At 42.9% G+C, this 24,829-nt stretch overlaps 1 protein-coding gene and 1 long non-coding RNA gene across 2 annotated transcripts in view; one reads left to right on the top strand and one right to left on the bottom strand.

Annotated features, from left to right (window-relative positions):
• LOC309962629 overlaps positions 1 to 24,829 on the top strand; it is a 742,666-nt gene that overhangs the window by 305,551 nt on the left and 412,286 nt on the right. The gene's annotated exons all lie outside the window — the stretch shown is intronic.
• ETV5 (ETS variant transcription factor 5) overlaps positions 1 to 24,829 on the bottom strand; it is a gene marked incomplete at its 3' end in the record, with an annotated part of 54,488 nt that overhangs the window by 28,622 nt on the left and 1,037 nt on the right. Inside the window, exons 2-5 of the mRNA XM_082839444.1 lie at positions 22,545 to 22,663; positions 22,322 to 22,409; positions 22,142 to 22,189; positions 21,998 to 22,048 (exon numbers count right to left, since the gene is read on the bottom strand). Of these exons, the coding sequence (XP_082695570.1) occupies positions 21,998 to 22,048; positions 22,142 to 22,189; positions 22,322 to 22,409; positions 22,545 to 22,589 (232 nt within the window). The 5' untranslated portion in view covers positions 22,590 to 22,663. The remainder of the gene's footprint in view (positions 1 to 21,997; positions 22,049 to 22,141; positions 22,190 to 22,321; positions 22,410 to 22,544; positions 22,664 to 24,829) is intronic.

The following is a 24,829-nucleotide window of genomic DNA, read 5'->3' as shown; positions in this document are numbered from 1 at the left end:
AGAAAACCATTTCTCCAACGCAGTGGATGCTCTGGTGGTTCACGGCACTGCCCCTGTGTCATTGCTTCTCCTCTTACCAGTCTTCTGCCATAAAAGTTTTGGCAAGGTAATGAGGGAAGGTGATGATGCCCCAGCGTAAACAGAAGTTACATGTCCTGGAAAGTACTTTTCTGACTTTATCTAAAGAAAATCATTTATAATCACTGTTTTACTGAAGTTTGGAGAGTAAACCAGTTATGGCATGATTCAATTTTCTCACTTCAGGTTTTAGAAATGTTTTGACATTTTCACAATATTGTTATAAAAGTTACCAGCTCTGCTGACAGGACTAACACCAGAGGTAAACCAAAGCTTCCCAGAAAGCAAACTTTCATAGTCTTCAGGAATAGTATATACCCATTTGGAAAGAGAATCTAAGCTTTTGGCTAACTGGATGTCCTGATTCCCTCAAACCTACACAGTATCTTAGTGTGTACTACACCGTTTTGGCTTTTGATTGTATGGTATCTTCCACCACACCAAACTGTCCTATACCTGGAATCTTATGTTCTCTAACCAAAGGAGGAGCTCAAGAAAGAGCTGATGAGTGCTACGGTCTGAATGTTTCTGACCCCCAAGATTCATATGTTGAAATCCTAATGCCCTATGTGATATTAGGGGGAGGGGCTTTGGGGAGGTGATTAGGTCACAAGGGCACAGCTATCTGAGGACACAAGTCTGTGACCTGGAGGGGAGCCCTCACCCAACCATGCTGGCATCATGATCTCAAACTTCCAGCCTCCAGAACAGTGAGAAATAAATTTCTGTTGTTTGTTAGCTCCCCAGTCTGTGGTACTATAGCAGCCTGAATCAACTACAATAATAAGTGATTGAATGGGTTATATTTCCAATTAATTCTTAACCTTGAAGGCAGGGACCACACTTACCCTTCAAGGCTAGACACGATGTTAGTCATAAATATTCTTTCCCTCAGGAATCAACCATTCGAAGGAGGGAGAGGAGAGTGGTACAGAGCAGGAGCGAGAATTGGAAGTTTCACAGATCACTGACAGGAAAGCCAGCAGGGGCCCTGTGAGGGGTTACGACGAAGGCTTGGTCTCCAAAGGGACTGCTGGGCCAGAGGATGTATGAAGGTGCCTGACGGTGGTATGCACTAGTCAGAGCTAGTCGTGTATTTTAAGCAGGAACTTAGAAGTCCAAGGAATGCTCCTTGCTTTCAGCCTGTTCCCTCTTTGTAAAATGAGATATGTGATGCTGCCTTCAGAAATAAAGAAAATGGCATAGCACCTTGCAGATGGTGCTATGATGTTGTGTAATTATACACTGTGCTTTCAAAAACAGAGTATTTACCTTCGCATGGGCAACTTACTAAAGGATGACAGAGACTGAGGACTATAAAGCACGGCAATGAATTGCAATTAAAAGAGGAGCGTAGACCTTCCCTGGTGGCGCAGTGGTTGAGAGTCCGCCTGCCGATGCAGGGGACATGGGTTCGTGCCCCGGTCCAGGAAGATCCCAAATGCCGTGGAGCGGCTGGGCCCGTGGGCCATGGCCGCTGAGACTGCGCGTCCGGAGCCTGTGCTCCGCAACGGGAGAAGCCACAGCAGTGAGAGGCCCGCCTACCGAAAAAAAACAAAAAAAAAAGAAAAGAGGGCTTCCCTGGTGGCGCAGTGGTTGAGAGTCCGCCTGCCAATGCAGGGGACATGGGTTCGTGCCCCGGTCAGGGAGGATCCCACATGCCGCAGAGCGGCTGGGCCCATGAGCCATGGCCAATGAGCCTGTGCGTCCGGAGCCTGTGCTCCGCAACGGGAGAGGCCACAACAGTGAGAGGCCCGCATACCGCAAAAAAAACACGAAAACACACACACACAAAAAAACAAAAACAAAGAGGAGCATGAACTCCTTAGGAAGTTTGAAAAGAGATGCTACTTGACTATTTGAGTTGATAAACATTTTTTACAGTTAGAAAATTTGAGTTTAAGCTCAGTTATAGAAGATGGGCCCATAAAGCCAACACTGCCCTGAGAACAATTCCTGGCAAACGTGGGCCGCCTTCCTTGTTGTAAAAATTTCTTTCATTCATTCATCCAATCATTCATTCATTGAACATCTTCCATGGGTCAGGCATCCTGAAGGTGTTGGGGATATGACAGTAAACAAAACAGACATGGCAGTCAGTCCTTTCTTCAGGGCATGCATAATTTAGTGAGAGGTCTGACTTTCAGCATCTTCCCACAGGTGTAATTAGAGTTGGACTGGGGCCTCACAATCCACTTAATTCAGGCCCTTATATTTATAGATAAGGACCCTGAGGCCCAGAGGAGTTGAAGGAATTGCTCAAGGTCTTGGAGCTTCTGATATTGGAGGGGAAAGGAGGCAAGAGCCCCCCACTGTCATTTCAGTGATCTACCACATTGACAGCAATGGGAGATACTGCACTCACCCACTTTGTACATCAAAAATAGAGGACATAGACTTTGTTTTCAATGAAAACAACAAAAATACCACATTACATCTGGTTGAGAGAAAGTGCTCTAGAACAAAGGAACAATGGATAAGAACTAACACCTCTGGAAAAGAACCAGGTAGACCAAGAGAGAGGCAGCCAGACAGATCCCTTATCATTGGCTTTGGCCAGTTTGTTTATATACATTATTTTATTCAATCTTCCCAACCCAGTGAGAAAGCTACTTTCACTGTCTCCATTTTAGAGATGAGAAGATCAAGAATCAAAAGGTAAGTAATCCGCCACAGTCTCATAGCTGTAAGTGATCAGGATACTGTCCCAAACAGTTGTTAGTCATTCCACCACATTGCTTCCCAGAGGGAATCTGAGAGAAAAAGATTACATCAAAAAGGGATTAAAAGAAATACAGAAAGAGGTCGAGAAAGAAGACAACACCAGAGAAGAAGATGAAGGAATACTATTCGCCAATTATCAGGGTCTGTGTCCTCATGTTTACTCTGCACTCGCCAGCTGGAGGCACACCTGATACACCTGAATCCACTCAAGGGCTTACACCTTCCCCATCTCTAGGCCACCAAAATACCCAGGATCCCTGCCTCACTCCTACTGGCAACTGACATCTCTTGACTCCAGTGGCCTCTACTTCTTACAGTCCTTGCCTCCCAACCTAGTATTCCATCTAGAAGATCTCATTCTCCCTTCTATATCCTGCTGATCAAAATCTTCTCATTCAGATAGCTGCAGGCACTTTGGAAAGCCTGGCATCTTCTACAGCCAGTCACTGATCAGCCAGATGCCACACTGTTGCCATGGATACCATCTCGCACCCCAAATGCCCCACCCCTCCTGAAACTGCTTCTTGACATTCCCTCTTAATGCCACCTCTGAGGCAAGAACACTTTGAGTGAGCTGTCTGGACCCCTATTTGACTATAAGAACTTTGTTAAGGATCCATGCACAAATATATGAGAGTCTCTGCTTGTCAGGGGTAGGAAAGACAAGGTGGCTGGCTGACAAGATCTAAGTCCATATCTGTGGGCATGCATTACAAAGTACAATATGCTGCTTTGTAGACCATCATAATACCACCTAAAATTTAGATACGATGTTCACAGATCAACCAACTTAACTTCACAGTTGCTTTTCTTACTAGGGAACTCCTTGGAATATTTTTCTATCTGACACAGTGATCAAAAATCAAGCCTGATCCTAGCCAGTGCAGTAAGTTAAGAAAAATGAATAAAAGGCAAAAAGATTAGAAAGAAATATATAACTCTCATTATTCACAGCTGGCCTGGTTGGGTATACAGAAAATGTTAAAGAATCCACAAAGTATAATAATCAATAAGCTAATTTACCAAGATCATTGGTTATAAGGCCAATACATAAAAAGAACGATTTATATACACAGTAACTAAAACAATGTGACATTCAAAAAATACATTTACAACAGCAACAGATAACATCAAATACCTAGGAACACACCTAATAAAAGACATGCAAGATATCTAAACTGAAAACTATAAAACCCTGAGGAAAATCAAAGAACTCTCAATAAATGAAGAATATATTATGTTCATAGGTTGGAAGGTTGATACTGTAAAGATATCAGTTCTTCCCAAATTTATGTATAGGCTCAATGTAATCTCAAACAAAACTTCAATACTACACAGAAATAAGAATGAAGAAATTACAATCACACTTAACAACACGGGCTCATAAATAAAAGCCAGACACTACAAAAAAAGCCAGACACTACATGAGCCCGTTTACAATAACATTCAAAAGGAAACAAAATTACTCTACAGTGTTTAAAGTCAGGATGGAGGTTACTCCTGAGTCTGGGGGTGGTGCCTGTTCAGGGAGCACATGGAGTCTCCTTGTATTTTGATAAGTTCTAGGTCTTGATCTAAAGGCTTATACAGTATGAAAATTTATCAAGCTGTACTCTTATGATTGCTATGTGTTATTTCAATTGTTCCTATTTAAAAAAAAAACACAGCCCTGTCCTGGTCAAATAGCATCACTGAGTTAATACTAAGATTTCTCAAACTTTAGAAAATCTTCCTTCTGTGATGGTGTAGAAGCAGTCTTTCAAAGATATAACCCAACTGTTTCAAAATAGAAAAAAAATATAGACAAACTAGTCCATTCAAGAGAAATAATAATTCCCTCTGCTGACAAAATCTGTTTCCTGCCCACAAGTACAGGCCTGTGGATTCTGTCCAAGGCAGCTACCCCATGCCAGTGCTGGCAGTGAACTTCACTATTACAGCACAGAGGATCAAAACAAAGGAAAACACTTTTGTTGAATGTTATGATGCACAACAGTTTGAGTCAAAAGGAATTTTTTTCATAAAGACAAAAACCACCTTGTCTAATAATAAGCCTTTCCTTTGGTGTTTCGTGATCATCAAAATTTCAATTCGCCACAGCCTTTGTTGTGAATACATACAGCATTTATGTAGTCGCTGAGTGTTAAAGAAATTGCCAATCAGTTATACTGCGGTCTGCGCGGGAGAGAGACTAAGACCATCCTGCTTCTCCTGCATCACACACAGGCTCTGCCTGCTTTCTGTTGGGTGCCGCCGTTCTGATTTTGTTTTGGGGTTTTCCTCTCCACCTTCTTCAGTTTCATTACTTGCATCTGGAACAGACTCATCTTTCCCAAATCAGCTGTGCAGGCATGACCTCAGGATAGGACCTTATTTGGTCACGACTGACAGGCACGATCTTCTTACCATACATGGAAGGTTGACCAGAACACCAACACCTGCCTCCAAATGGCATGTCCATGAGGCTATGTCCCACGTGGCCAGCCCGTGTCTCACAGCACTCGTGAACAAATGTGGTGTGGATGTACACAGTCATGGCTGAAAGACTTCTCAGGATTCCAGAGCCATAATCCTAAAGAGAAGGTCCATTCCTAAGCTTACTACTCCCTGTGCCACCAGCTTTGGGTCACTGTTCCTGTCTTAGGCCACTACCATCCTGCTTCATTTCCCTCCATAGTATGGAATACATACTGTTTAGTTCAAGAATGATGGTGGTGGGGTTTCCCTGGTGGCGCAGTGGTTGAGAGTCCGCCTGCCGATGCAGGGGACGCGGGTTCATGCCCCGGTCCGGGAAGATCCCACGTGCCGCGGAGTGGCTGGGCCCGTGAGCCATGGCCACTGAGCCTGCGCGTCTGGAGCCTGTGCTCCGCAACGGGAGAGGCCACGGCAGCGAGAGGCCCGCGTACCGCAAAAAAAAAAAAAGAATGATGGTGGGGGGAAGCCCGAGACACCTGCCTGTACTGCTCTTTGACTGTGGCTGTCAGTAGAACTCAAGGAAAGAGGGCAGAGGGACATATGAACTTAAAACTGACACTGGCAAAACAGAAATGCAAAAGCCGTCTGGAAGGAGCAGGTGTGGCCTCTTCTCCCCTGATGACTCTTAACTTGTCAGGGTATCCAGTTGGCAAACACCAGAGGGCTTTAAGTCACCAGGTGCAGTGTCCCTTGAGTTCTGTGCACAACAAAACCAAAAGGCTTACTTTCCAACATACTGCTACCTTTCCTTAGTGCTGGCCTGTTTTGGACAAATTCTGAGACAAAGCATAGATAGCTAGTGAGTAAGAAAAAAGGGGTAGGCAGGCTGAGGCTTACTTTAAGTTCTACCATACTACTAAAAGGGGTCAGAAATATGTCTTTATTTTAGGCCTGAGTAGATTAGAAATTCATTTCAAGCATAAAATATATTCCTAATCTCAATATTTTTTGCAATTGCTATAGCAAATGACAAGGACAGGAGATAATACCCTGTTCTGGGAACCAAAGAGGTTTAAGGGAGATGAGATAAGTGGATGGGTTCTGGCACATAAAAAAAGTATCTGGAAAAGGAGATGCCTTTTAGATTTCTAAACCAAATAAGAGACATGCTCAAACCCGTTTGAATGGATGGTTAACATTGATTCTGCCTGGAGACAGTTTCCAAAAATAAAAATTTGAAATGTTATCAAATTTAGTTAAGGGGCACAAGTACTAAAAGCAGAATTGGTGGAGATATGGGGGACTGTGCCATTTTCTTTAATATCTGATACAGCTAACCTTTGTAAACATAAATTCAAAAATTGAATACAGCAAAAAATCATCCATAAATAGTAAAATCAACTATTTAGTAAGCTTTGCTAAAAAATTGTAATGAATCCCTCAAAAGCCCTCTCCTTTTGAGGGATTCATTTACTTAGTTACATGCATGTTTAGTTCTCTCCAGGAACTAAACATGCATGTAACTAAGTAAACATGCACAGTCTCTCTCCATCTGACTCACTCTGTTCTTCTACCAGTGTTTAGAGGTCAACATTATAACATGGATATGAGAGGTGAGTAAACCCAAAACATAGGGAATTTCCAGGCCTAAGGTCAGCATTTCTGTATGTTGTTTGCATTTCTACATATCCTTTAAAAATGTACCCTAAAAAAGTCAACAACTACAAAACAACTGGCCAGGACCCTTCAAAAAAAGTCAGTTTTTATTTTTTTAATCTGTATTGGAGTATAATTGCTTCAACAGTACTGTGTTAGTTTCTGTTGCACAACAAAGCGAATCAGGCATAGGCATACACGTCCCCATATCCCCTTCCTCTTGAGCCTCCCCTCCCATCCTCCCTATCCTACCCGCCTCTAGGTCATCGCAAAGCACGGAGCAGATCTCCCTGTGCTATGCTGCTGCTTCCCACCAGCCAACTATTTTACATTCGGTAGTGTATATATGTCGATGCTACTCTCACTTCGCCCCAGCTTTGCTCTCCCACCCCATGTCCTCAAGTCCATTTTCTATGTCTACCTCTTTATTCCTGCCCTGCAACTAGGTTCATCAGTACCGTTTTTGTTTTTTTTTTTCGGTACGCAGTCCTCTCACTGTTGTGGCCTCTCCCATAGCGGAGCACAGGCTTCGGACGCGCAGGCTCAGTGGCCGTGGCTCACGGGCCTAGCCGCTCCGTGGCATGTGGGCTCTTCCCGGACCGGGCCACGAACCCGTGTCCCCTGCATCGGCAGGCGGACTCTCAACCACTGCGCCACCAGGGAAGCCCAGTACCGTTTTTTTTTTTTTTCTTAGATTCCATATATATGCGTTAGCATACGGTATTTGTTTTTCTCTTTCTGACTTACTTCACTCTGTATAACAGACTCTAGGTCCATCCACCTCATTACAAATAACTCCATTTCATTTCTTAAAAAAGGTCAGTGTTATTGGGGGGAGGTGGCAAGGTAGGCAGATTGTTATAGATTGAAGATAAAAGAGGCATAACAATAAACATAATGTATGATTCTTAATCAAATCCTATATCAATAACAATGTCAATATCAGTTATAAAAGACAGCTGGGGAATATTACTGAATAAAAGTTAATTTTCTTGACTATGTAGAAGAATGTCCTTCGGAGATGCACGCTAAAGTATCTGGGGGTGAAATGTCATAATGCCTGCAACTTACTTTCCAATAACTTGGAAAAAAAATATCTATACACAGAGAAATGAAGTAAATGTAGCAATATGCTTTAAAAATAAGTCGATAAAACAGCTATTATATCTCATCTCCTCCAAGATACTTGGAGAAAAAAATTATCTTATGGTTGACTAACAGGTCAGTAGACGTGCTAAGAACTTCAAAACCATGCATTTACACACGACGGAAGTCACCCCTGGCCTATTACCAAACTGGAAGGAGACTGCCCTGTTTATACCGTACCTTTACCATGTTTGGATAATACAGCCCTGGGAATCTAAAATTACACAAGGACAAATGTTGTCATACTCTTAACATCTAAGCCAGTGATTCTCAAATATGTTTTTGGCCCTGGCCCACTTAGAAAGGAGAAGGAAACACCCAAGAGAGGGCAAAATGAAAACTGCCACTGCTATCACCATGACTACTGCCCAGTGCCACCTCTACTATGGCCTGGGTAAAAAGACAGCGATTACACAAGTACAAAATATTAACAAAAGTAAAATTGATCAGTAGTTCCATATACATATTAATACACATATAACAGGAACTAAAACATAAGCTCAACTCAAGATCACAAAGCATTTTTGGAAAAAAAAAATGGAGAATGTCCACTCCTTGTGAATGTATATGCACAACACATTTAGAACACTACCGGAACAGATGAACAACTCATTAGATTTCATCCCGAGTCCTCAGAAGGGCACAATGCAGCCATCATCAAGCTGTGAAGGCTGGCAGAATTAAAAAGAATTAAAGTTCTCTTCTTCGAGGTTCTCCTTCATTCTTCCCTCCAAGTAGCTGGTTTGGCTCCTTCTGCCCATAAAGCCTGAGCAGGGCCAGGGCCAGGAGAGGAAGCTTGAAATGGGTTGCCTGGACTTCTGGTGCCCTGAGCCTTGGGGAAAAAGGCACAAGAGTTTCTGGGAGCTACAACTGGTCCAACCTAGCTTATTAGGCTAAGAGATCAGAAAGGAGTGTGGAGCTGGAGACCTAAATTGTGTTCAAGTCTGTTGGCTTGGAGAATCCCCTGTGCATTTACGTTTTGGGAATCAAGAATGGCAGCAGGACTCTGGTACGGAAACAGGCTTTCCACATAACTCATGGGAAATATGATAAACATCTGGTACAGCCAACATCTGGGTGAGCATACCACATACAGGGGCTGAGATTTCAGGGCAGGTTCATTCTGAATCTCAAATGGCAAGAATAGCTGCATTTGTCCTGGGCAAAGTCCTACGTGGAGAAAGCAAGGCTTCTGTTCTGGGATAGAATCTGGTATCAGTAGGTATAGGGAAAGATCTCTTCACAATTGTCACAGTGGCAGTATTCAAGATTTTATTTATTTAAAGTAACTTCTGTTTTCATCACACTAATAAATTCACATAGTTTAAGAAATCAAATAGAACTACAAGGTTTATGATGATGAGTAACAGGGATAGTATTCAGGGTTTTAGATTGGAGATTAATCATGGTGGTGGGGGGATATGTTGATTTTTCCAACTTATTCTTTCCTTACTTGTCCTGTTTCTCAGTAAGGACCAAAGGACTGACTATCACCCTGGTGATATATTTCAGGGCCCCAGGATGTAAGATCAACCAGGAAGTAGCAGAATTCATCAATTAACAATTAAAGAAGTCTTCCCTATATGGATGGCCAATATCATCTTCTGTACAATAAATAACGTAGGAGCCAAATTAGGAACTGATAAAACTAGTTCCTGGAACATCTGGCTCCAGGAATCAGATTTCTCCCAAGCAGTGGGAAAAACCTACAGTCAGCAGAAGAGAGGCTTCAGGAATTGGTGTGTGGACAAAAAAACCCACTCTGTTTTTCATGATTTAGAGCTAGAAACTTGGGGTAACATAATCAGCTCAAGAAAAAAGCCTTTGAACTTATCATGACATGGACTATGGGAAAAGACCGTCAGATCCAACAAATAGAGTTATAATTACATTGGTATTGGAACAGGACCAGCCCAAGAGCGAGATTCAAATCTTGATGACCCTGCATGAAGATGGCTGGGTAATACCAGAGTGAAATAATAACCTACAAAACTAGAGCCAGGTCTTGCTACAGTGGGAAAAGAGGCGAGGGAAGAAAACACCTTTCTTACTCATAAGAGTAAATGAGGTTATATCAAGTATTTGGAATTCTACAGCTGGAAACTTTGGGGGATGCAAGCCCAGGAATATTTTTTGGCGAGTTCCTATAAAAAATGATAGGCACTTACTTGAAAGATGGTGTGGATTGGGAGATTGGGAGTGACATGTACACACTGCTATATTTAAAATGGATAACCAATAAGGACCTACTATATAGCACAGGGAACTCTGCTCAATACTCTGTAACAGCCTAAATGGGAAAAGAATTTGAAAAAGAATAGATGCATGTATATGTACAACTGAATCACTCTGCTGTATACCTGAAACTAATACAACACTGTTAATCAACTATGCTCCAATACAAAATAAAAAATTTTTAAAAAGGTGGTATGGAGACTGTCTCCAGAGAGACCCCTCTCAATGCACAAATGGAGTGGCAGACAAACAGGGTTAGCAGGGACATGAGAAGATCACTTCAGGATTCTGAAAATGGAAACCAAGAGGTCTTGAATACAAGAGTTTAGAAATTAAGGGAGGAAAAGCAGCTTAAAAAAAAACTGGCCCAACTTTGAAAAGATATAAATAGCATTAATAGAGAGTGGTATCTGAAACTTCTGAGAGGTCACCTGCAAAGGCAGTGGAATTTCTCCCAGGAGACAGGAATTAGAGTTATTGATAGAATGTTTCCCACCTGGGTTGTAAATTAGACAACAGAATTGATACCATGAAGAAGTTAAAACCATGAGGCCATGCTCTGTAGGCCTCTCTTCCATTTTGTTTGCCTAGGATGACCCTAAATCTCTGTTATGGACTCGAGCTGACAAGAGCAACATGGGTCTAGGTTGTGCCCCAGATCAAGTATTGGGCTTGTAGAATGCTGCTTTCTCAGGGGGGAAAGGCTGGCTGTATGTGAGATTGGTGCTTCGATGACAAGAAGCTGCAGTGTTCACACTGGCTCTGGAAAGTGAAATGTTGCTAAATTTTGTTTGGATGGGCCTGGTGTTATGGTATTTTATGCTCTTACTGCTCCCTGGAATGTGGAATATATGACACAAGATAGATTCAACAATGGAGAAATCCAGCTCCGAAGAAGCCAAAGCTCCAGCTTAAGGGGCCCCGAGGTTGTAGCTTCCTTTAGACCCCCAAGCAAAGCCCTTCCGGCTCGGGTAGAAGCAGGAAGAGAGGAAAATGGTGGTTTTACCCTTAAAAAGGGATTTAAATTTCTCTGTGGAAAAGAGGGACTGACTGGACAAAGGAGTTATACTTTATAGGAAAGGGCTTTATTGGGGGCATTCTTACACTGCTGGGGTCTTATATGAACTAGAATGTTTATATTATCTAGTAACTTCATAGAATGGGGAGGGGAGGTGGGTGATTTGGAGGTTTGCTTCTGCTAGGCCCAGCTCCATGGTATCATCTCACAAAAAGTTTCCTCCCTCCCCTGCCCCCTCTTCCACTGCCTCTTCCAGCAATGGCAGCCACTGGTGGCACAACCAGGACACGGTATCTCAAAATCAAATCACCAGCTGAAATACTATTGGGCAGAAGATGAAAAACTAAATTTTGCCCATGGAAGTCAGTTTGGCAGGTCACTGTATAATGTACACGTGCAACCCAAAAGGTAGAACAGTACCACCCAGGCTGACCACTCAAAATGTGGGCAGCACTCTAGCCTCCAGGGGGTGCTCCAGGCTTCCCCTACCTCTTTACTCTGCCTCCGGAGAGGAGAAAACGTGACCCGAGACAAGGGTGATGCTCAGGTCCTAAAGCGCAGACAGAGCGAGGATAGCTTTGGCTAGGAAGAGAAGTGGTCCTCAAGGCCATCTATTTGTCTCTTCTGCAACAAGGGGCTGGAAAGGCTGGGCAGGCGCTGGGAAGAGGTCAGGGTAATGGGCCTATACACAGGGAGGGCTTAGGGGCCAAAGAGTCCTCAAGGGGGACCTATGGCCCAGTGGCAAGTTTGCCAGGGTAAAGAGGTTGGCTGGTCATGTCCTTGGTCATCAACTAGGAAGAGCAGTTGCTAAATGGAATTTATAGGACATTGGCCTTATCCTTTCTTCACCTCTACCAGTACTAACAATAATGACAGGCGATTTTTTTAAGGGCCTCTATTCTAAGTCTGGCTAAAATAGAAGGAAAAAGATTCTCTGTATTAATGCTTTCTTTCTCCTCCCGAAAGAAGTGGTCATGTTAGTAAGAGGAACCCACCTTGGCTGAATGTACTAAATCAGGAATGTCCTGACTCAGAGGGGAACTGCAGGTCAGAAAGAGGGCCTATCACGGAACAGCTGCCTCTCATTGAAACTGCATCTTTCAAACAGTCATTTCTAAATAGAAAACTGGTTTCTCAAATAAGGAAGATAATTTAAGGCCAATGGTAGTAGAGAGGTTTTGGGGTGTTTTTTTTTGACCCAGATGAACTAGTTTCAGATTTACTTCAAGTTCACACTCTCTCCACACTTTAGTATTATTCTTGAAACAGCTTGGATTTGTGCAGTTCATTTTCTTTCAGGGACTCATTCATCCTAACAATTTAGGATTGTTGTTTTAGAATTCCAAAAATGGAAACCCAGAGGCCTTGAATATAAGAGTTAGAAATGAAAGGGAGAAAAAGGAGCTTAGAAAAGATCTGGCCCAACTCTGACTGAGGTAGGGCTTGTGTATTATAATACGGGGCTCTGCCATGAAAATATTTTATACAGAACGAATATTTCTAATTGCATCAGTGTCACATCCCAAAACTCTAGGCCACAGAGAAACTAATATGATAGACAACTTATTTGCTTAACTTTTACCATTGAGAGAGAGGCCTAAATAGAGCCCTGTTCTCCCAACTCGGGTTCGGTTAGAGGTGAAAGGCTGGCTCCCCCCACTGTGGGCTTTCCGTCAGCCACAGCAAATTCTACCACGAAGGGCTGCTCACAGCGGAACACACCATCAGGAAAGGCGGAAACAGCGCATTCCTCCTGAATGGAAAAAAATGCAAGACCGAACCTTACACCCCTTCTATAATTTATTCCCAGTTTATTTGATTTTCATCTAAACTGGCATTAAAGCATCAACAATATTTGAAGTGGGATTTAATCACGGTGGAAAATTTTACCTTCAAGTTTAAAGTTCATCTTAAAAGTCTGACGGGAGAAAACTCAAACCCTAGAGAAATAGGCTTCTCGTAGGAGAGAACCATTCCCTTCTATTTATAACCCCAATGCTCCTAAGAGCAGAAACGCACCAAGTGTGTCAAGGGTACCTAAACTGTGACTTGTCCCCTCACACATACAGTTTTACTGGGGAACAGCATTAGCCACACAAAGTCTAGATGCAGCCTGGGAAGACCTGGCTAGTGTATGCGTTTAAGAGAGGAATCAGAAAATGAGAAATAGCCCTAGCTAGTATTTTTCTATCACTAAGGTCATCCCAGGGGCTTTCAGAACTCACGTTACAAACTTACTTCCCTGCAGGCTGGAGGCTGGCGTTGGGGCCTGCTGAGCAACAGGGCGGGGAGGGAACAGAACAGAGAGCCGTGGTGTGCAAAACACACTCCCCAAGTGTCGGCTGCGCACAGAGCACCATGCTACTGCTCAGGCAGACGTGAAGAAACACATGACAGGGGTTCTCTGCTTTTGGACACACTTAGAGCCTAAGAGAAACTGTTTGCTTCTTGTTTCGACAGGAATGGAAATTGGAAAGCAGGGACCTTGTTTAATATGTCAAAATACAGAATACATTAAAGCCCTACGCTGCTGTTTTCTCTTTATTCCCCAAGAAATAAGATCCCAGGCTGGTGGGGAAGGAAAGGAAAGAGAACGAAGCTGAGGAGAAGCAGAAATGTTCTGACTCTGCTGAGGTACCCTCAGCACAGTGACATTATCCCTACTGAATTATTCTCTATTAAAATTCAGATTAGGAAACTTGGGGTAGGACTTCCAGGATCTGATCTTTACTGTGGGCAGCCAAGTAAAAGAGACATCCCCCCTCTTCTATTCTACCTTTTCTATGGGAAAAGTATAAAAGACCCTCCTTAAGTGCCCTTTCAGGCAATTACAAAGCATTTCCAGGCACTCAGCTGAGAAGTGTTTATGTAAGCTAAGTCCTCCTCAGCCCCTCTGGAGAAGCACAAGTACCAGCATCCTCTTACACAGCCCATATCTAGGGTTACCTCCTGAGAGGTTTCAAACTCTCTCACAAAAGGACAATCTGCCCAGGCCTGTTCTTTTTTTAATAGGGAAGAGAAGACACTCTTGCAAGACCAATTTACAGCAAGGGAAACATTACAGGAAAAAAAAAATCCTTACAGCAAAAGCACAAATGCAAACAGCCTTGTTAGGTGGTGAGGAGAAGAACTCTTAATTTAAAACCCTGAGGAAATGGCACCGGATCATTACTATTAAGTTTTGTTTTTTTAACGGATTGTCCTTTTTATGCTTATCATACAGCCCTGGTCTAGCCCACACAGCCCTTTGAGGTGGGGGAGGACGGGGGTATGTCTGTGAGCTGTTAGCCAAGAGGCTGCAAGATGTTTCGGGTGGGCGATACTGAGGCAAGTGTACCCCTAGAACCTGGCCAAGTTTGGGGGTGAGGAGGCCACTCTGGTGTTGGGGTTCCTCAGAGGCTGGGTTCTTTCTGGTACTTCCTGGGATGTTGAGGAGAAAAGGCATTTGATGAGTACCCCATGGGAGGGTTGCTGCCATAGTGAGGCTCCCCCATAGCTGAGGACCAGTCTGGGAAGGGTCATTTTAAAATGACAGGTATCTGACCACAGTGGGAAATTAAACGGGAGAGAGAAAGCCAAGGAGTCGAGAAATTACAGCTAGGTCCCTCCCATGTTAAAATCTTAAGTAGAAGTGCTATAGCAGAAAAACACCCGTTCTTCAGGCCTGGAGTAAAGACTGGAGTAGAAGAGCAGGCAGGACTCTTCAGTGGGGAGATAAAGCCACAGCCCCACGGGAACCAAGAGATAAAAGGGTAATATCCTCAGATCAAGTCTCAACACCTCTCTCTCCAGGGAAGCTAAACCACCCTCTCCTATTATCACTCCCTTTAGACAGCTACAGTCTAAAATGGGAGACAAAGAAAGGGGGGTGGCGGGCCCATGGGTCAGTAGCAGCCCTTTGCCTAAGCCCAGGCCCCCAGTCTGGCAGTTGGAGGGTTAAAGTCAGCACTTAAAAGAAAACTCAAACCCCATTAAGCCCAGGCTTGGAGAACAGGGAGCAACAGGGAAGCCAAAGGAAACTAATTTTGGAGGTTCTCCAAACTGCCAATCACCAGCATATTTCTAACAGTCCCAGTGTTGTTTGAGTTGGTTGTTTTTCCACAGCCTGCACAATGGGGTCTGGTTATTCATTGAAAAAGTCTGCAAGGGAGCCCGGCCCTCCATTCACAACCAATTTGGAATGCTCCATTCAGGCCGGGGTGGGGGTGGGGGGGACGGGGGGACTCAGCCACTCAGCCGCTCAGCTCGCTGGGGCCGACGGAGCAGAGACCAGCTGTCGCCGCAGGGACGCTTGCTCGCCCAGCGCGCTGTGTTTATGTAAGAAATTCAGACCCTGCAGGCGTGCTCTGCACTCCCTAAGATTCAGATGGCCAAGACGCTAGCTGAAATCCGCAAGGGTGTGCAAGTCAGCTCCAAGTGAGGTCGGCAAGTGCCCTCTGGCAAAAGAAATCTGTCTTGTGCGGCCCACTTCAGACTCTGACTGTAGCTACCAGCTGAGAGAAACAGACTTCAGCGGTATTTCTCCTGCCCTCAGGGACGAACTGGTTTGCATTAGAGGACAGCTCCCTATGGAAGCCAGCCTTTCCAGACTCCTTGCTTTTCCATTCATTACCAATAGCTGTATCGGGAGCCACCTGGCTTCCTCCCCAAGGGAGTGGGTCTCTGGAGACACTCACTACTAGATTCTGGCTGCAGAGGGGGAGGGGTCGAGCTACCTATTATGAACAGTTTCACAGTTCCTTTTCCTGGCTTTGCATCCGGCCTGAAAAGTTTATAATACCCACCGGGCATGCTCAGGAGACATCAAAAGAGAAGGGCAGGAGATCTGGGGGCGGGGGTGGGAGTGAAATCTACTCCAAGGACAACGCAAAGTACAGGGCTAAAAACTGGTTGGGTTTCTATTCTTCTCAGGCCTTCAATATCACCCTAAGGGAGATCTTATGAAGCCAGTGTGACAACTAGGCTTTATTTCAAGGAAGAATATACTACTTAAGGAAAGATAAATTTTAGCACATGGGTTTTCCTTCTTTTTCGAAACATATTGGACTATTTTCAAATGTCTTATGTGGACTTCTCACTGCCTGCCCCCATTCCCACAGCCAGTGAACTCAGATAGTGACACCAGAAGCACTTCTCTGCGTCTTTCTAACTACAGACTCTCCATTCAATGCCTGGAGTGCTCTGCAGATCGGACTCAAACTCCTGGCCTTTTAACAGCTAGACCTTATCCTGCTCCCTGGAATCTTCACCCTTGGCTGCAACTTTCCTCTAGATGTTTCTTTCTGTTAGGCAGGGGAGCCTCCTTCATTAGGCGGCTCTAACATCTGAGTTGCTAACATGTCATTTACCTGCCAAGCCCAAAGGTGTACTTACCTTGTGATTACACACACACACACACACACACACCCCTGTGCGGACATCCACCCACTGACACACTCGGGGCTTAAGTGTCTTGTCTCTCCTTTATTTTAAGCTGAGCCTCTTAGAGGGATGGGACAATGATAGAAACTGACGACCAAAGCCTCTGTTAAATGAGCTTGATGAGTTCACAAAATGAATTTTTAAAAAAGAAACCTAATCCGGTACTGGCATCAACATGCCTGGCACTTGTCCAAGAGCTGGGAGCTGCAACATGACAAGACTCTGAGCTCCCTGGATTGCAAGCGGAGAAGCACTGTGTGCCAGGGCACAGATGGGGCCCAAGCTGCCTCAAGGGCAGCCGTGCCCGAGAGGGGGCTGTCAGCCTCTGGGCCCGGATGTGCTTTACCACCATGAAAACTGCAGAAACACGTGGAGGGAAGAGTCTCTGGGTAGAGAATTACACACCCCACCAGGTAATATTTTTTTCTAGGATTGAAATTAAAACAATGATACTACTAGATGGTTGAAATGGCAGACAGTACAAATCCTCAGCTTCACCAGTCTACCCATGTCTTCATCTTATAAAGCCGAAGAATGCTGAAAAACAGGGGATAGACTAAGTTCTTGACTGATGCCGGGATTTTGTTACCTCTGGAATCTACAAAAGTGATCTGCCCGGCAGATGCAGATGTAATTCCCCATTCCAAGTCTTTTGCGCCAAACACAAATGATTGGAAAGGATACTGGGTTTTATTAGAGGACTGAGAGCAGAGAGACATAGAAGAGGAAGAGAAAAAAAATCTATTGTTTTTAATTAGCCTAACTGAATTAAAGTCAGATGAAAAGAGATTTCGTGTAAACATATGTCTCTGTTTGATAAGTGGGAACGCTAGGTCTTGGGTCCTTACGAGTCCAGCATCTTAGGGATCTTGGAGGCTATCAAAACAGGAAGGATTTCAAATCATTTAGTCCCTTCTCAGTGGTAAGGTGGTGAGTGGGATAGATAACAAAGACTTTGAAAAGTTTGTAAAACTTGGGAGTCAAATAACCTCCAGTTTTCATCCTCTTGCTTTAGCACGCTTGTTTCTTCTCCCTACCTTCAGAGCTACCGGCTCTGGATAAGGATAAAATGATAGTCTTGATTCCCTCAAGCCTCTTATTTTTAAAGTGTCTACTGTTTTCTCTCCTACCTTTTATAACAAAAAGACTTTAGGATGCTCCTTTCATGTAGAAATGGCCCAAGAACACAGAGCAAGTAAATGTACAGTTTTGCTACATCATGTCTGGGGCCAAAATCATGTGCCCTCTCCCAAAGGAAGGCACTCCCTCTACCATATCAACCTCCTATGCAGTAAACAAACAAACAAAAAAACCATGAATAATATCATATAGAAACAGGATTAAGATCAATGTATTTTAGGCTCAAGGGCTGCCATAACAGTTAATCCTATTTCCCCAGTCATCTATTGCAATGTATTTATGAAATGTCGATTTTTATCAGTTAATTAGCCAGTCCTTAGGAAATTACCCTTACTTCCTCCAGTCGGTCCATTCTTTTTGAAGCACAGATCTAAAAAGAACACTTCCAGGGGAAAATAAGGTCATTCAGATTTTAAAACAATTCTTCAAATTATATTTGGTACAGAGACCATCTTTTAAAATAAGATTTTACCACACCTTCTCCCCAGCATAAAATAGTTATTCAAAATGCCGACAGATAAAACAGTCACAATTCAAACAAATGAGTGAGATTTTTAAAAATCAGAACTGAAATCTGCATTAAAAAAAAAAACCCATTTATATATGCTAAAATCTAGTAATTACCCTAAGGTGCCCAAACAGCTCAGAAAAATGAATGTTGACTACCCACCCCTACCCCAAATCTAAGCACTTTGAGTTCCATTCTTATCCATGGTTTTGATTTGCAGCTAATTCTGTGAAAATGTGTAGTAAAAATGTGTAGTACACATCTATCTACTGACCCAGATTCTGTGGTTTGGTAGTTCTGTGTGTTAAGGCACAGGTAGCTATACACACATTTATAATATACAGGATATATATTCATAGTTTTATCTGTATACACACTAATGTCTTCTAGGAAACATGTCTGTTTCATAATTTTTGTTTTATAATTTCTCTTTCTTCCAAATCCTACATGAAAAAACTCAAAGCACCAAGATATTGAATTGGTTTCTTGGGATTGTAGAATGAAGAGAACTGTGGGTTAGACTGGGCAGCCAGCACTCTCCCAGGCCTTCTTGAGGGCCAGCTCCAGGTATCTGAAATAATGAGGGAGAGCCCTGAGCAGCCCTGGGCGTTGACAGTGCTCCCTGGCTCTGCAGCTTTGTGAGAGCTTCTTCAAGGATATGATTTTATACATTTTCCCCCCTCATTTCACTTAACCCCTCCCACTTGCCCCCAATCACTAGTCAGTCTCCCCAGCTCTCTGGACCTTGTCATAAGTAAAGTGAAAGGGTTAGGCAAGACCATCTCTACAAGGGACCTCTAGCTCAAACAATCTGGGATCTTCAGGATTATTCATCAGGATCAAGGGACAATGGATGGCATTGGCAGAACCCCTATGTCTATAGGTTAAACCTTCTATTCCCTTGAATGTGACCTTTAGGAGTTTCCAGGTGGGGGATACTTTACTAATGTCTGAATTTGTGACATAAGGGGAAATCTATACAACCAGAAGTAGGCTGGGCATTTCTATAAGACTTATAAGAACGGTGGTTTCATTTATTTAAATCACACTTATAGATGGATGCCTATAGATAGGAACCCAAATCTAGAAAATTTACAAAATATAATCTCTTTAGAAGTTGAGCTTACAGTGGTGTTTATCAAAAAAAGGTAAGCCATAATCTTCAAACCTGACGTTCTAAAATAAAACGTTGCCCACATTACTTGGTATTTCTTTTTCTCTCTCTCTCACACAAAAACTCTCACACATACAAGATGGAAAATTAAATCATCAGCAACAGGAAAGGCAGACTACTACTTGTGGCAGGCCACAGAAGAATATTTGAAGACACAAACGTTTCTGCTACCCTAGGGAAGAGGTTTGCTTTACCTAGCAAGTGTGAGTTTGGTTTATAGTTCATTGATCGGGTGATTCAAACCAGTTCATAAGATTTCATTAAATTTAAATGAGCTTCCCCCCCTCCCCTGGAACAATCATGGGCTCTTCCAGAAGGTGACTGGAGTGGAAGCTGATCCTCAGCAGGAGGTTGTGAGATGCACTCAGAGTCTGCCCAGCCCTGGGCTCTGCCAGCTCCCATGAGTCCACACTGCTTGTCTCAACTGCAGTCAAAGCAGTTACACATGTAACAGCAAGGATAAATGGCTCAAGGATACACCTCCCCACATTTGTGTTCCTGCCTAACCTCTATTTGAATCTATCCTTCTTGAAGCTCCACCTCCAGAAATAAGAGTCAGAGAGGGGAAAAGAATTATTAAGAGACTTTTTGAGGCTACTCAACCATCTGCTTTATCCTTAAAAGACAGAAAAGCTCAACCTTAAGAAGTTAAAGCAAAAAGCAAACAAAGTAAGAAACACATCACACTTGGTAAAGCAGAAACATCTCCCAAAGCAGCTCCATTTTAGGTATGGCACTTTAATTAAAGAAGGTAGCACATTCTATTTGCTGAGCAGGAATTATTTCTAAGGAGCCAAAACACATTGATTGATTCCTTCACTTTAGCTTCTTCCTGCAGATAAATATCTCTCCAAATATAAATCCTGTTTGCTGACATCTTTCTCTAAAGAATATACCTTTGATTCAGCACATGAAATCAACCTGAATGCAGTCATCTCACCTTCCTTTTTTAACTCTTTTGGATTACAGAGAAACAAGTGTCATAAAAGCATTACCTCTGCCAAGAAAGCCACCTCCCAGACTGCAGTTTATGCTGCTCTGAGCAAGAACCGGAAAGGCTGGGCCAAATTGTCAGCACGGAGCAAAGCAGGATTACAAATCCTGTCTTTTATCTTGCAAACACACACACACACACACACACACAAAATTTAGGTTATCTTTATTTAGCTTTTTAGCGGCAAGCTTCCCAATCACCTGAAAGCAATCAGAGGGCAATAATTAACACGCATTTACTCTCCTATAGAAAACATTCACAGCAAGCTGTGACAAAGCTAAGGTAACCATGCATCTGTGGGTTACAGTTTGTTCCCTTTCAAAGTTTCCCAGCACTGTACCTTGAATACTGAGGCCTATCATTAAAGATTAGCTGGTACCTCTGGTCTTTCATTTATTGATTTAGAACACCCAACTTGTACTTACACCAAAAGATATGCTCTCTCCCAGTGGCATTTTACACACCACACACACACACACACACACACACACGCACACGAGATAAAACAAAGCTGGGAAGAATGTGTTGGTGCAAAATGAGAAATCGAATCCTTGCCTGGCTCAGGTGCTTGCTATTATAAACTATGACTAAGACACGAATTTCTCTATGATGCAACTCTCAAGAGAGGCAGCATTTTTCTCCAGGCCTCTCTTAAACCTGCTCATTCGCCAGTAACTAATGCTCTCTAGAGCTGCCCTGTGCTGCTCAAATTTCATCAGCCAGCTTTGTCCTTGATAGCTCTTCCTGGACCATAAAATCTCCCAGACCTGTTGAGGACAGCCCCCAAAGATCAGTGTAATGCGAACTGTGCCTGTGCCAGCACCGAGAGCCGCCTTTTGAGCTCCCACTGCATTTGTTATCTCAGTGATATGAGCACTTAAAGACCATTTTAAGAAAGTTTTTACTCTTCTCTGAATGATAAAGTCCTGACAACTACATGAAAAATAAGTGCAAATCAGGTCACTCTGTGACCACCTTTTGTCAACTTTGAACTAGAAACAAAATTGACAACATGTTTGGTGAAGCAACAATTAACTGGAATCTTCCATTAACTATTTTCTGCACCTTTAAAAGAAAAAAAAAGTCAGGCTCATGATTTGCATCAAGGATTTAATTTATAAAACAAACCCCAAAAAACCACTGTAAAAGGATGACTGATTTATGGATGCTTGGTCCAACAACTTATATATTTCAATTAATTTATCATTTGGATCTTGAAGCCTTGCAAAATTCTTAGGCAAAAAGACATTTTAAGATAAAATCATGTTCAGTAAATCTCACCTGCAATACAGTAAAAGCACTTTAGAAATAATTTCCATAAGGAATGAAACAAATTCGGAGGGGGATTAACTTTGAATTATTAAAAGAAACCAAACACATTCCACTGTCCAAATATGCTGGCTACAACTGGAAAGAGTATTCTAGACTTGGATGATCCAAGACCAAACAATTTCAGAACACATGTGCCACCACCAGAAAGGTACTTACAGTTATCAGACTGAAAATCTGGGACAAACTGTTCGTCATCAGGAACTTGTGCTGGAAAAGAGATTTTTATTTTAGACCTTTAAGTTTTATTAAAAAGCACAATAAAATGTTTTATGTGGAAAATAGGACAGCCAAGAAACTTGCCTTCAGCTAACCAAGCCTCTTGAAGTTGACTGAGATCCTGAAACAACTCTGGAATTGAAAACAGAAGACACCAGAATGAGGAGAATTCTTCTGCTAGGGAGAAGAGGGAAGAGCTGGCTGCATGCAGCTTTTGCAGGGAGCCATGTGAACAAGCCACAACAGAGGGGAAAGCTTCACTACCTTCAGAATCATGAGCCAGATCTGTGTCCAAAAACTTCCTCTTTCTGTCAATCACAGGCCGCCCTCTACTCTCCTCTGACCGAGATTTCTGAAAGAGGCCAACAGACAGTGAAGACTCAAGTGTAATAAAGGGGTCCAAAGGGGGTTGTGCCATAAACCAATATGGAGAAGACTCATGTTCGAAGAGGGAAGACAAAACAAACCAAAAGCCACATAAACTTACCCCTGGGACCATAAAAGGGACTTGTTGATCATAAAAACCATCCATGGTGCTTCCAATGTCTCTAATGTCACTTTGGAAGGTCTCAGCATTGAGTAATTTCTGGGGGGAAAGGGGTCCTCCTGTAATACGAATTTGGGAGATTTTAACCGAGAGGGGGGAAGAAAGAGAAATGAAGTAATTTTATATTGCTTGTCCTTTTAGGGCCTGTGCAAAATCACTACCTTTCTCTGAGGTAATTAAAGCCCACTTCAAGGTGTAAGCTTTACAGACTAACGCTGGGCTTGATTAAGGGCATCAAAGATTCATGGTGTACTTAGTGCCAAATCCATTCACCTAGTCAGTCTTTTAATCTTTTTCTCTCTCTTTTTATTTAATCATTAAAATTATAGGTTTACTACTACCTGTCCCCTACCAAAAAAAAAAAAAAAAAGACCGTATTTTCATTAAAAAGGGCCATTTCAAGATTCTTTCCATAAGAATATTCCCCAGGGCGTTTGTAGTGTTAGGGTTTTTTTTTTTTTAGACATAATTTAATTTTTGACAGTACAGTGACAGGAAGGAGAAAAACTGGGTTTAAGCATTCCAAATTATTTGCAATTAAGAATCTGACATATATACTGTTTCTAGAAGTATTTTGTAGGTCAGTGGTAAAACACTAAAAATAGTTCCAGGAATACAACGATCAGTGGTATACCTAACTTCACACACAGCTTTTTATTAAAACTTAAACCTTCTGTCCAAACAGCTGGAGTGTCTGTAAATGTCACTGACTCCGTGGCAACTTACAGAGATGTCTGTGATATCTCCAACTTCTTAAAGAATAAAGTAGCTATGAAAAGTAACGCATAAAGTTAACTAAATTCCACTGCACATATTTTAAATGCATCTCTACCACAGATCTTTAAAAAGCATTAAAAGCAAAAGATCCATGGAAAGAAAAATGAGTTTATTATAATGAAATCATTTTTTCTCAAATATGACCAAAAAATAAAATTAAACTTGTTTCAGCACTGTCAAGTGTTGGGGCTGGGAAGGGAGGCTGGGGGTCAGAATGGAGAGGAGGAACTTTTTCTAATTTGAGAGGCATAAACTAACAATTTTAGGAAAGTGCCATTTTCCCGAACACTGCTTTATTCTTCAAACAAAAACGCAGTTAAGTCAACAAAATGGGGGAAACATTCATTTCACTCATCCCAGCTCTAAGCAATGCGAAACACTTCAGGATAAATCTTTTCTTTAACTTGTATACAAATTTTAGATAGGGAACTTTTTCTCAGTGGGCAATTCCATCCAATTTGTTTTGCACACTGTGTGAAACATATCCAATTTTTGTAAGTTAGCAGGATACGAGGAAACCCTTCACGGCCAGCCTCCTCTCATCACTTTGGTCCAAGTAATAAGATATTTTCCAAGTCAAAGAGAAAGAGGGAGAGGGACAAAACTGCACACTTCATAACTTCCTAGAAAAACACTTCGGCTAGCCTGCCTGCGTGCCTTCCAAACAGCGCTAAAACGTTCAGAATAAAGCTTCTTTCCCAAATGTCACCAAACGGTAAACAAAATCTGAGGCGCATCAGCAGTGAGCCGAGGGGCAAGAAAATGAGTTCTCTGCAGCCTTCAAAAATCTGTCAGATAAAATAAATCGTGGCCTTAGAAATTCTGTAAATGTCTATTGGGAGACGGGGACAACGGGTAGGAGATCGGAGAGGGAGATATTTTCAGAGTCTCACGATGAAATACGTTGCAAAAATACTTCACCATGAAGAGCAAAAATACCTTTAAAAAAATTAAATGAAAGAAAGGAGCGAACCCAAAAGAGGGATCAAGGATCTTTAACGCAGCTCTCACAGTTCAAGGGCTAGAAAAATCGTGTTCAAAGTGTAATTTTTTTTAAAGCCTGAAGGGAAGGCTCGAGTTCATCCAGGAGTTTAAACCACTTCCTTTGTGCCCCCCCCTTCCCGGGGCCCCCAGGAAAAACTTTAACACAGCGCAGCGGCGCGATCGAGGCCCCTCCCCCGCGGCGCGCAGCGGGCCCGGTTTTATGAATGAGAGAGAGCCGCGGCCGCCACATCAGGTAAAGGCTGTAACTGGATCCCTCTCACTGGGCCCCATTCACAAAACAAGACACACTTCCACCCAATTCCCAGCCTTCTCCATTCAAGAAAACTCCTTCAGATGCGCCCCCGCCCCCACTCCCAAAGCTCGCCCAGCCTCCGACGCAGGCCCCTCACCCCAGCGTCCTAGGAAGAAAGCTCAATGCTTCATTCACAAAAAGGGAAAGGAAA

This window comes from Leucopleurus acutus (genome assembly GCF_964270905.1).
Source record: "Leucopleurus acutus genome assembly, chromosome: 5".
NCBI classification, from domain to species: Eukaryota; Metazoa; Chordata; class Mammalia; order Artiodactyla; family Delphinidae; genus Leucopleurus; species Leucopleurus acutus.
The sequence above is the reverse complement of the archived record's forward strand: the minus strand, read 5'-3'. Positions and strand labels throughout refer to the sequence as shown.